Genomic DNA, 13,565 nt, shown 5'->3' with positions numbered 1-13,565 from the left:
AGCATTTGATATTTGCAAGTTCAAAGGAATGACTTTTTCCCATTGGTTGGTGTTTTCCATGGAGACCGGCAAAGATGAAAATCAGAGTTTGCCTTAAAATTCTGGGGATTTGGGGTGGGCAGCATGTATCCAATTATTTCAACTAAATCACCTCCAAAACAACAGGGGAAGAGACAGAGAAGAGGAAATGGCTATTGAAGTAAAATCAGCATTGAGCATCTGTTCATCTGCATGACTCCCAACACAAGTGCAAACACTCAGACTGTCTAAAACAATCTCAAAGACATCTACAAAAAAAATGTAATCTGAACTTGCCTATCTGTAATCAGTAACAAGTTACAAAAAATTGCAAAGTTGTATAGGTAGTGATGCTGTTATATCATCTTATTTTAATTACAACGTGAAAATGTTTCCCTGCTATTACACAGCATGTTCTGATCAAAAGAGCATGTGGATTCCACTTTATCTACAGAGTAACTTTTGCTTGTTTTATGCAGTTTTACTTGCACCTAGCTAGCTACAAAAATGAATCTAGGGGCTGTGAAACAAACAAAGCTTTAAAAGTAGTGTTGATATTACCATGACAGATGAAATCGGAGATATAAATCCATATATAAATATAAATCATTAGAAACATTTATTACACTACATGGCTCTAGGTTTGCCTTCCAAGTTAACAATTCTTCTCCCATTGTCCTTTCTCTATGTCTCTCTCTCTCTCTCTCTCTCTCTCTCTCTCTCTCTCTCTCTCTCTCTCTCTCTCTTTCTTTCTCTCTCTCTGTAATATAAAGCAATATTTGCTCCATATTGATAAACGATCTTTGACAGTGACTGTCTTCAATCCTCTCTCTTTAAAAGGTGCTATGGATCCAGTCCATACAAGGTGATGAGCTCTCCTAACAGAGCTGTGACCTGTTTTATCTGACAGCATCTTCCCAGAGGACATGTCCATTTGTCTTGCGGCACTGGAAAACAATAAACAATAAGGCTGCTTCAGTATTCTCTATGTATCACTGACTGTCTAATGCCTAACCTCAAATGCATGCCAACTGACTCCAAATTGAGGTGGTTCTTTACATAAGCCCAACAGCTTGCTATGAATATTCAAACATATTGAATGTACACACAGCAGGAGATGTTGTATTCACATAAGTATGTACGATTTAAAGAATAGTTGCGAGTCTCTAAGAAAAAGTGAAAATTTCAAGATGTTTCCTTGTTGACTTTGGCAGCCCATTTCATGCTGTTTATGAGGAGGAGAGGAGAAATTTGAATGTGAATTTTGAATGTGAATACCATGGCTATTACTTCATTGCTTTTTACAGAGCAACTTTCAAAACAGTTCAGATGCTCTTGTAAATTGTTTATTACCTGATTAAAATAGTATTTAATCAAAAAGACAAATTCTACATTATTTTCCATTATTTTTACAGCACTTGCTTTATTTTCCTTGTATAAATTACCTTTCCAATCCACTGAAATCTAAAGTGATTTAATTTCTCATCTGATAAAAGCACTCCTACATAATCAAATTTTTACCCTCTCTTTAGTTTTCAATGGTTGGACCACTGATGAGGTAAGCATACTCATCTGGATTAGGCAAAGATAACGAATGAGACTGGGAAAAGGAGGCCAATATATGCACCCTGGGTGAGGGGAGGATAATGCATGCACCCTGGTAGAGGGCCGGATAATGTATGCACCTGGGTGAGGGGAGAATAACGTAGAATAATGTACGCACGTGGGTGAGGGGATGATGACGTTTGCACCTTGGGTGAGGGAGGGTTAAGGTATGCATCCTGGGTAAGGCGAGGATAATGTATGCACCTGGGTGAGGGGAAGATAACGTATGCACCCTGGATGAGGAGAGGATAATGCATGCACCCTGGTTGAGGGGAGGATAATCTATGTACCTGGGTGAGGGGACAATAACATATGCATGTGGGTGAGGGGACGATAACGTATGCACCCTGGGTGAGGGGAGGTTAACATATGGAAGAGGGGAGGATAATGTATGCACCTGGGTGAGGGGAGAATAAGTATGCATGTTGGTGAGGGAATGATAACATATGCACCCTGGTTGAGGGGAGGATAATGTATGTACCTGGCTGATGGGACAATAACATATGCATATGGGTGAGGGGACGATAACCTATGCACCCTGGGTGAGGGGAGGTTAACATATGCACCCTGGAAGAGGGGAGGATAATGTATGCACCTTGGTTGAGGGGAGCTTAAGGTATGCACCCTGGATAAAGGAAGGATAATGGATGCACCTGGGTGAGGGGAGGATAATATATGCATCCTGGATGAGGGGAGGATAATGTATGTACCCTGGGTAAGGGAACAATAATGTATGCACCCTGGATGAGGGGAGGATAACACATGTACACTGGGTGAGGGAAGGATAATGTATACACCAAGGAGGAGGGGAGGATAACGTTTGCACCCTAGTTGAGAGGAAGATGTTATGTTGCTGGTTTGAGGGAGGTAGGCTTGCCTTTATGCACCACTGTTTTCCATAATGTATAAATTATTATTTTTTTTTTTATTGTTTAAATTTTCTATTCTGTTGGGTCACCTTGCATCTTATGTCAAACCACAGCTAAGAAACCTAGGAGTGATCTTTGAAGCGGAACTAAAGTTTGATAAGCATATCTGTACTGTGACCAAAAGCAGCTTTTTCCACCTCTGTGATATTTGCATGATTAAATATTCTTGTCGGCCAATGACCTGGAAAAGGTGATTCATGCATTTGTCTCATCTCATTTGGAATACTGTAACTCATAGCTTCTTGGGGTTAGCCAATTTTCATTAGCATGGCTACAGGCTGCAGTCCAAAATGCTGAAGCAAAATCATATTACACTAATCCTAGCATCCCTCCAATCCAATTCAGAATCCAGTTCAAACTTTTTTGTGGGTTTTAAAAAACTAAATGGGCTGACTCCTGTTGATATAGTCAACATACTTCAGTTATACCATCAAGAGCCTTGAAATTTCATGAAATTAGCTTCTGCTGAAGGCCACGTGTTCAAAGAAAAAGCTAAACAGTGACCACACTCTCTCAGTGACAGTCCCAAAGCTTTGGAGCAGTCTACCTATTGAGAACCGATGTGCTCCCTCCTTATTGTCCTTTAAATCAAAACTTAATGGAGAAATAAGTATTTTCCCCACTATAATTCTTCTTCACATTATGAAACAGACATTGTACTGACACCTAGTGGCCTGGATGTTTCAGAGATTCTGTACTAAATCTATTTTAGTATTTAATTTCTTTTAGCCAGTCCCAAGGCTTTGGAACAGTCTACCTATTGAGATCAGATGTACTCCCTCCTTACTGTCCTTTAAGTCAAAATTTAACGGAGAAATAAGTAATTTTTCCCTAATAATTCTTCTTCAGATTATGAAGCAGCCATTGTACTAACAACTAGAGGCCTGGATGTTTCAGAGATTCTATAGTAAATCTATTTTAAACAAGGACATCTCCATGTGGGAGCCTTAACTTGAGGACTCCAAAGTAATTGATTCTTCATCTTAAATATATATATTTAAAATGTATTTATAACATTTCTCTTAAAAATAGTTGAAGTTATGTGGTGGGGGTTCTCAAGCCACAGATATGTTCTGTGTCTGTTTGTTGTCTGTGTGTATGTGTGTGGAGTGTGGTTGTGTTCCATTCCAGATCTGCTTCCAGGAGGTCCACTTCAGAATTCTGCTGCTTAGTTTCATGTTTGCAGACCAATAATGAGAAAAGACTCTGCCTGCCACAAGAGAGAATAAAAGGTAGAAGAAAGAAGACCAGTGAAGAAAGGCTTTGGAGGAGAGCACTAAGAACTGTGTCTGTTTGGAGACTTGTGTTTGTATTTGTACTATGATAATTTAACTTGTGTATGTCTGTGCTTCCCATTTTGACCTTGCCCTTATAGTTTAGTCTGCTGTTGTATATTTGTACATATTTCACTTTGTTCCAATGTTGTGCATTCACTGGTAAGTAGGGAATGACTGCCATTTTGTTTGGAGTGTGGCTTTGTCCTATGTTTTTCACCTTGGGACTAAGCATAGTTGTGTGTGCATTTTATTTTGGTTAAGTGTGTAGATTAAGTTAGTGTCTTGTTTCTAGTGTGGGTTGGTTTATTATTTTGGCATGGGTCACTCCTGATGTTTACAGTCCAGTGTCACATTGTCTCTTGTATATATTGTATATATTTGTACAATACACTGGCTATCACTGAAAATCTTTGTATTATTGAAGTGTGTCATCGCTTCCACTACACAATTGTCTAACCATGTTTCTCACGCTTCCAGTTATGGTCTGGAGGTCGAGGTATGGATGAGGTCGTAACACTTTGTGGTGTATTTTTGAATAATGTTCTTTAAATGTTCTTTCATTTTAACTTTTTACCTTATCTTAATGTTTACTCATATGTGTAAAGTACTTTGGTGCAACTTATGTTGTTTTTAACAAACTTTATAAGCACATTTTACTGACTTACTATTACTTGGGGAGAAAGCTCATTGCTCCTATCCAGTACTTCATCTACCTATAATTTTGAATGTAATCTTTAAATATAATTGTTGAATTTTATAAAATCCTTCTCTTTGCACGGTATGAGTGCATGTCAATCAGTGATGCTCCTCAAAACAAATGTAATCTATAAACTTGTCCATTGCTAAATTTGACTTTTGTATTTACCTTCTGACTACAAATACACCATGTTTGGACATTATTTGATAACCTTAAAGACCTTTGCAAATATCTAGGAGTTTGATCACATAATCACATTGTCACATGTTCACGAATGGAGTCTCTTGCATCCCTTTGACAAACCTGCTTACAATAATTTGATATGCCAGTGCATGGATGGTGAAACATATCTGGGAAACCCATTAATTTGTGTCTCATCATCTCACCTGGCCTACATACAGCCAGATGAAACACTGGCTGCACAGTGTGAAAAGGAAACAGCAGAGTTATGTTCACTGCTGTGTGACTCCCTGAGCAGAGAAGAAGAAAGGAAATGTGGAAGATAAATAAGAGAGGGGGAAAAAGAAAAATGTGTTTGAGGCTGCCTGCTGCATGAACTGTTTATCATTGACTTTTGAAGCATTAAGACTACTGAAAGCATCACTGTCAACATGCTTACCTCAGCCCTGTTCCTTGCTTGTCAGAGCTACTTAAACACTACTTGCTACAGAGATAAGTAGCCCCTTTGAGTTGCCTAGGAGATTATTTTTTCTCTCTCTTTCTCTCTTGTGCTCTGCTTGTGCGAGGCAGTGAGGACTCTTGGGCTGCAATCACTTCGCATTCTTTTCGGCGATTGATTCCCTGGCATGCATAGAAAAGGAAGCAGGGAAGTTGGGGATGTGACAAGTGCACTGTGGATGTTGTCACCATGACAACAGACATCACTTCACACAGGAGCTGCACTCAGAATGGATGTGTGGGCTCGAGTGACACAGGGGGAAGGTTCACGCGAGACTGCCAACAAACCTCATGCCAAACACTCAACCCACCCATGTCATCAGCACGGTGCCTTAATCAATGGGAGGCCATCTACATGTCACAGTGTGCTTTACAGCCTTTTTGAGAAGGCAAACACTTGGCCTTGGGGATGTTAGCACATCGGCCACTGTGGCATTGGAGTAATATATAACAATAACAGTATGGGGGAAAAACTCAGAAATAAAGAAATTACAAAAATCAACTTAACGATTATGTATTATGTGCCAAGTATAGATGATAGCTATGAGAACTCACTGCACACAAATGACTTTTAGGCCAAAAAATGTCTGAAATATCATGGGCTATATCACATGTTTATTTAGACATTAAAGAGATGAGTTTGGATTTCACCAGATTTTATCGGTTCCACAACAAAATGATGGTTTTAAAAAGGTATACAGATATTCCTGAAGACTATTCTGATTGTTTATTGATCTCAGTAGTAGCGATATCAACTGATCCAAACCAGTGTGGTGTGCACCTAAAATACACTAGGGCAACATATACTTTCATCTACCAAGAAGCCACGTCCATCCTTTAAGTTGCAACTAAAAAAAATGTATAAAGGATTTCAGACAAAAACTTTCATCACAGAACTAGTGAGCGTTAGAACACATAAACCTCATGTTCACTCCTTAGTAGCTTTTTAATTTCCTACAAATCCTCAAAGCTAAAAAAATCTACACAGTCAGGATAAAGCTGTTGAACCAATTCAGGAGCTAAAGACCGTAATCAGTCTTTATAATGGCTCTGCTTGCTCCAGTAGACCACTCTGTAATGTTCAAACAGGCAAAACAATTTTATTCGCTCTCTTTATCATTACTGTAGGAACTGTGAAGGTCTTGGTCTGAGGGAATTGATGAAGGACTCTGGAGAAGGTGCTCAAATGCAACAAAGGCCACTTTCGTTTCACCACTCAAATAAATTTGCATAGCTCAGAAGTCAAGTATCTGAAGCAACTCATGAAAAGATGCCTGAGAAGTTAGTTTGACTTCAACAGTAACCAGTGGAGGCAAAAGAGGATTGTTAAAAAGTGACAGCACTTTCTTCTTTGCAGCTCATGAGAACTGTAAGATCCAGCTCTTCAAATAATGTTATGGAATACAAAATGCATTAGCAGTGGCTCATCTTAGATATAGTCTTAAATGCATCCCAAAGTAAGCTTCATTCTATGGACTTCTATGTGACTGCAAAAGCAATTAATTTATCCACAGAATATACGCAGTGTTTCATGTCAATCTAATAAACATCTCATGATCCAAATAACATTTTGTTTTAAATTTGTTAAAATGGTCAATTACTTTTCTGTATACCTTACACAAAAATACCCATGTGGGATTAATATTTCAGGCACAGGAAATATGCAATGTTGATAAAAACAAGCTCCATGCCATCTCTCTCTCTCTCTCTCTCTCTCTCTCTCTCTCTCTCTCTCTCTCTCTCTCTCTGACACCGCTTTATTGCAAAAGAACATAAACTTAGCTGCTTTTCATGGATATCCCCAAACACCACCAATGGTTCACCACAATAGAGTGTTTTCTTCGTGTGGAAATAAAAATATCCGTGTTTGCATTTTCCAGAGCGCCAAGAGTTCTATCAAACGATCCAATTTAAAAAGCCCCACACAAGAGCATGGCATAACTGGGATAACAAGTGCTGTAGTCTTTATCTGAGCTAGGATCATAGGTGTAATTACAGTGGGAACATTTCCTGACTTCTAAATTCTTGATTTTGCCCTCAATACTTTTTGAAAGTTACCCTGTTAAGATCGTTCATATAATAGCTCACTGCACACTTTCTGAAAACATTACTAAAACCATGCAGACCATGTCTTCAGTCATTACATTCAATTGACATGTGACGCTCTGGTGGCAGTAAAGTGCATCAAAGAACAGTTCTGCTGCAGTGGGCAGATCGATGGTGAAGGATCAATAATATAGATACGGATATACGAGCGTCAGTTCAATCGATGGTTATCAAAGTAGCCAGGGCTAAGTAGCTTTTACACAAGACCGCAGAACTCGTAGAATTTGAAGTTGATAATTAGCTATCTAGCTATATAACTCTCAGGCAAAATGCATACAATGCCCTGGTTTGGGTATATTTGAGGGCTCATGAAAGTTTTTTTCCTCTCATCTTCATCCTTGTTTCCAACAATTTTCAAAAGTTATGCCCATGGCTATGAAAAAAGAATGAGAATCAGATGGGAAAAGGTCTAAAGGTTCTCTATTCAATAAGAAAAAGGTTCACAGTGACAAACCATTAGTGAACAGACTTTCACATACACTCGGCAGCAACCATAATTAGCTCCATTTTTTTAAATGTGTCTGAGAATTTAAAAATTTGTCATTCTGTCACATAATAGAAAGTGTAGCCCTAGTATTTAATTTCCAGATCAGCAATCCAGGACTGGAACTGAAGATTCTCTGTGGAAAGATACGTAATAGTGGCCACATTAGGCCCATCGCAGGGCAGACATATGTGGTCTGTGATGTTTTGCTCATTGTCAGAGCATCTACACCAAATAACTGGCTCAGTATGGCCAGCCCTAGTACTGCCCCTATCTGGTAAGGATGCAGACTGCAATTGTATTTGCCCATAAATGTATTGGCATTAACTTACAATTGTCATTGCCATTTGGGTGTTTAATTCAAAGTGCGAATGTTGTCAACTAACTGAAAATTCAGACATGTTTATGCTTTCCAGTGTAAGGCATGCTGATGACAGAAATATATACACATACATGCTCAGAAACCACACCCAGAATAGCTATCATTTTTATTTGAGCAAATTTTGCACTGTCTAATTATACATTTGTAATGTTGCAAATGTTTACTTTTTTAACACATCCAAAAATACACTATCCAATGTGAAATCTGATTTGTACCGTTCTAATGGGGAAAATTCAATTGAACATAATGGCTTTTAACTTATTATTATTATCATCATCATCATCATAATCATCATTATTATTATTATTATTATTGTTGTTGTTGTTGTTGTTGTTGTTGTTGTTGTTGTTTTTAAAAAATCCATTTAAAATTGGCCAAGCACATTTTTCTGTTATTTTTAGAGGAACATCCTTGTAATTAAAATTCAGTGATTTAATCAGCACTCTGTCATATGTCTGTCACTTATAGCTCCCTAGATGCACTTTAGGGGCCCAGATTAAGTCTGCCTAAATACATCCAAAGCACACAATATGTGCCGCATGGGCCCAGCATATGCATGTCCAAATGTGTTTTCTAGTTCAGCAACCCCTGCTTACAATGCAGACCAACAATCTATGTAGGACTAGTTCAGTTTTTCTTGCGGTTAACCCATGCCTTAGACAGCATAACATTGTATTGTGTGTGCTACATTTTTGTTCAAATCAAAGTTGGCTAATAGTAGTAAGAAATTACTTGGGGCATAAATTCTGCCTTCCCTTACTGTTAATTTATGAATAACAGAAAATATCTATATCTAAATAAATAATTCTAACTTACTGTTTTACCACACAAAACCAAATATATTTTTGTTATATAAAATTTGTGATGTGATGTTCTTTACAATTGGCTGCATGTGTGGTACAAATTGGACAGGGATTACAGATTTTCTTCTTAGCAGGCTACCCAATACAGGTGTTGGGTTGCTTAAACACTAGCTAACTTTGAATTTCAGTGACTATATCACCAACATTTTCAGGAATCTTTGGTTTGTATAATCAGCCATCCCAATTTTTGAGTTCTACAAGTAGGTGCAACTTTTGCTCTAAATATAAACTCACATAACATTCAAAAGTACAGACCAGGCCCAAAGGTCTGCATATAGAAATCCTCTCATTATTCATCTGAAATGATAACCTTTTATTATTTTCGATTCGTTACCATGCCAGAAAGATATACAGTGATAGCTTCCTCAAGATGCGGCATGTAAGGATGGTGCAGTGTCACCTAAACTCGCCCCTATTTGTTTTTGTTTTTTTATGTGCTTGCCAATATTAAACACACCATCGCTGATTGGATGGAATATGCCCTTTGAAACCTCTCACAGTATGCTCCAATGTACAGCCATACACATTCCCATACTTTTACAGCCTTAAAAAAAAAAAAACAATGATAAAAAAATGTAGCCCCTAGATTATACAATGGCACACTTTTAATTTAATGATTGGATGACTATTTGCCAACTGTCACGAATTACATACTGGGTAGTTTTTTGTTTGTTTGTTTGTTTGTTTGTTTTTTGAAGAGCTATCAGTTTTATGTTGCTTAAGTTTTTAATAACCAACTGAAAAATTGAACTCTGAATTCCATTCTGTTGCTGCTCTAATGATTACTCTATACATAGGACTTTTTTTTTTTTTACAAGCTGACTATCAGACAGCTTATAAAAGTATTCACCATGGACTGTATCCCAAATGTTTCTCTAGTAACTATTCTATGGCTTTTTGCACGTAATTAGTATTTAAAGTATTCTGTGGCTAGTAATTAGTATCTAATCAAAGTATGTTTCAGCATAGAACATATTTTTGTGGTTTCTGATCATGACTGATGGCCACAATCATTGAAATTCACCTGGTACTGTAATAGAATATGACAGGTGAAATGCAAATACTAGCAATGAGTAACTCAACAAATTTCACCTAAAGAGCAGGCCGTAGTTATTTCTATATCAATAATGGGCTCACAGTCTGCAGCCAGTGTATTTATAATGGAGTTAAATTACATTCTAGTGGCAGACCACATGCCTTAGTCACATTAAGATTCATTGATGCTTTAGACATCTTGGTTAAAATTAATTCTCAACTTTCATACTGACCATTAATTTTTGATATTGTGTACCACTGATCAGACTGTGTATATCATCAGTGTATATCATACACCCTATGATGACCAAATCAGTCAAAACTAAATAACTGTTCACCCAAAATATCACAAACATCCTCTGTAATAATTGCAAGCATGGCTACTAAAACTAATAATTTAATACCATATTGGTCCACTGTACATATTGGGCCTGGTTCCTTCTGTTAAAAATGTATATTTACCCAAAGCACAACTCACACTGACAAAATCCATTTGTGCAACTGCTTGATTTTAGTTGTCTCATGGTTCATCAGAACCTGTTCTATTTCAATGAAGCAAACTGTGCTTGCTGCACTGCATTTCGATGGAGACAAATTCTGCTGATCTTGCTCCGACCATATCTAAGCATGACCAACAGACCTACCATGCTTTTCATCTACTACCCAGAGCAACAAGAACCCAGGCCAGGCAATACTCAGATGTATTCCCTTGTGACATTTGCACATTATGATTCATAGCCATGCAAGGCTCAGCCTCTGACTGAAGGTAGATTTACACTACCAGAATGCCACTAGTTGCATTCTGTGATGCGGACTAAAGAGAAGGGGTTGAAGAGACGTTGAAGGGCCACTACTTAAGAAATGATGTAGTATGCATATCGTGAATGCCAATATGAATAGGCTATACTCCCAGCCCTTCTGAAAAGCTTACCATTACCATGAATTCCATGTTAATTTTTTTTTTTGCTATGAAACACTGGTTGATTCTTACGGTTAATGAGGAAACACCCTCTCATTCATGGGCTGCATTGACAAAATGATATAAGCTAACCACCCGCCAATAAAACATACGTTGACGTTATTGATCATTTGGAATGTCATCAATTGTGGCAGCTTCCCGTTGTCGCGTGCCCTGTGACCTGTGATTTCGGTCTTGAAAATATCGAACCACAAGTATTTAGTAAAACGATTCCTACGATACATTAGAAACTACGGAAAGACATCAATGTCCGAATATTGAGAAGATTTTTTATCACAAGGTCATGATCATGTGGACTGGCGTTGTAGCTTCCATTGACTTACCATACACTCCCTGGCTGTATACGCCGTCCAGTATTAGCGTGATGAGCCCAAAAATAATGATAATTCCATCCATCATTACGTGGTTCTCAACATATCGAGTTCAGCGGCAAGAAGTCCTTCCTAGGTTTGTAGAGGTGTGAAAGGCAGAGCACGCGTGCATAGATTAAACGGCGGTCCGGTGCTGATTAATGTATGCACTGATTACAGTGAGACGTATTTAACGAACGCAAATACTAAAGCGTCTTTCCGCTGCGTGTAAAATCAAGTAAAAAATCACCTAGACGTTGCAAATGTGTCTTAAATCGCCCTCACATTAACGACGGCTTTGCCATATAGTGGCGAAATAACGGCTACCCACTACGTCTGTAAAGACAGTTTTCTGAGTTCATGAGGACGCTGGTAACTGACACAATAATGTTTAAGAGCAAGACACATTTGTGGCAGCTCTAGAGACACCACGGCAAATCACACACTGGCTCTTAATTGCAGTATGCAATGACGTGTTGTTCATCAGTTTTAACATCTGCCACAGATTAATCCCATCGACATGAAGAAACCATGAACTGTCGTTTCAGAAGCGTCCACCTGCAGCTTGCTCCTCGCAAATGTCTGACCAGTAGGAAATGGACAGCAGCGGTGAAGTTGGACCACTGTGATTGATGATGCTGTTCCTTACTGTTATATTACGGCCACATCCCGAGAGCGAGTTTCTTCCGCGGAGAATGATAGAAACAGCTTGTCCATGAGAAATGAGCATGCACCTAATTTTGCCACGATTCCACAAAGATTCCACATAATCACAAAACGAGTGAACGTGTGGAAAAACCTAAGTCTTTACTTCTTTGCGTATCACCATCCAGGTCTTTGCAACACAAGCGGCCACTGGCTGAGGATTGACAATCCGTCTCATTGCGCAATACGTGGTATGGAAATGGAGCGGCACCGCAGCCGGTCTTTCACTTGCTACGTCAAGGAGTGCGTGACTTCCAGCTCTCATCTGTATGGAAGACTACACACAGCACAGAGAAAGCTGTGTGAAGCGCAGAATACCCAAAAGGGTTGCTCGTGTTTTATTCGCAACAAACACTGCGAACATTGTAATAACAAAGCGTGAAGAGGGTCGTCGCGTTTATCCTATCACCGTTAACTAAACTCAAATACTGAGAGACTGTCATTGGTAATGAATGGAACTAATATGTGCATGTAGAATAACGATTGTAGGAAACACCACAATAATCATTTTAAATGTTCTAAGTTCGAAGTTTTTTCATGACAGTTCAAAATAGTTGGAATGATTAAGAGAAGTTAGACATAAACAATCCAATGGATATGTTCTTTATGCAACCTTCAGAACAAATAAACCAAATTAATGTTTTAGAACTAGGTTTTATTTGTGATTTAACTCAGTCTTCTCTGATTATCAGTAGAATATTGAAAAAAGTGAATAAGCAGTTTGTGAACTAGTCAGTAAAACAACTCCCCCTACTGACGCTTGTGCGGTTTCATATGTGTTCTTTGGGTGCTTTTGGGTTCTTTACTACCATTTCATCCTGTATATTATTTTAAACCTTTATTTCTCTCACTCTCTCTCGATCTCTCTCTCTCCTGGTATTCATGACACATAGCACAGTTAGTAAATGTGAGCATGTGTGAACATGCATGTGCCAGTGTGCTTGTTTGAGAGTTAAAATCCCATCTGTCTGTTGCTGATGATTCGCTCTTTGCTTGTTCTTTACAGTGATCCATCCCATATAGACAGAAGCAGCTCTGCATGAGGGAGGATCAGAGTTAAAGCTCCATCTGTCTAACCCAGATTATCATCTCCTTCAGTTTCCTCTTGCAGTGCTCACTATCAGCGAAGACATTAAATACCTGGCATGCATGTGTTCTGCTCATTTAAACTGTGCACTGCAACACAGTTAAACTGAGCAATTAAATTGATCTGTATGATGTAGCTATGAACATACAAAAGGAAAAGTTACGTTTAAAATTATATATAAGCATAAGGGAGAAGGATAAGGGTATTGCATATTAAAATATGCTGTATATACACAAGAAAATTTTGATGAGATACTGGTAAATTCATATTTTTTCAATGGCTTGTGCACCTATATGCCCAACTAATTCTATGGAGGGGTTCCTGTTGTCAAGGGTCCGAGGTTACTAAATATTATTTTGCCCCACTTTTG

General features: G+C 38.4%; 1 protein-coding gene across 7 annotated transcripts in view; it reads right to left on the bottom strand.

The window, feature by feature from the left end:
• LOC113569818 (MAM domain-containing glycosylphosphatidylinositol anchor protein 2-like) overlaps positions 1-12,282 on the bottom strand; it is a 155,418-nt gene extending 143,136 nt beyond the window's left edge. For all 7 annotated transcript variants that reach the window (XM_035524822.1, XM_035524823.1, XM_035524824.1 and 4 more), the window contains exon 1: positions 11,377-12,282. In XM_035524822.1, coding sequence (XP_035380715.1) covers positions 11,377-11,452 — 76 coding nt within the window. In that variant the 5' untranslated portion in view covers positions 11,453-12,282. The remainder of the gene's footprint in view (positions 1-11,376) is intronic.
• Positions 12,283-13,565: the final 1,283 nt, after the last annotated feature.

This window comes from Electrophorus electricus, chromosome 3, assembly GCF_013358815.1.
Source record: "Electrophorus electricus isolate fEleEle1 chromosome 3, fEleEle1.pri, whole genome shotgun sequence".
NCBI classification, from domain to species: domain Eukaryota; kingdom Metazoa; phylum Chordata; class Actinopteri; order Gymnotiformes; family Gymnotidae; genus Electrophorus; species Electrophorus electricus.
This window is presented reverse-complemented; position numbering and strand designations above follow the sequence as displayed.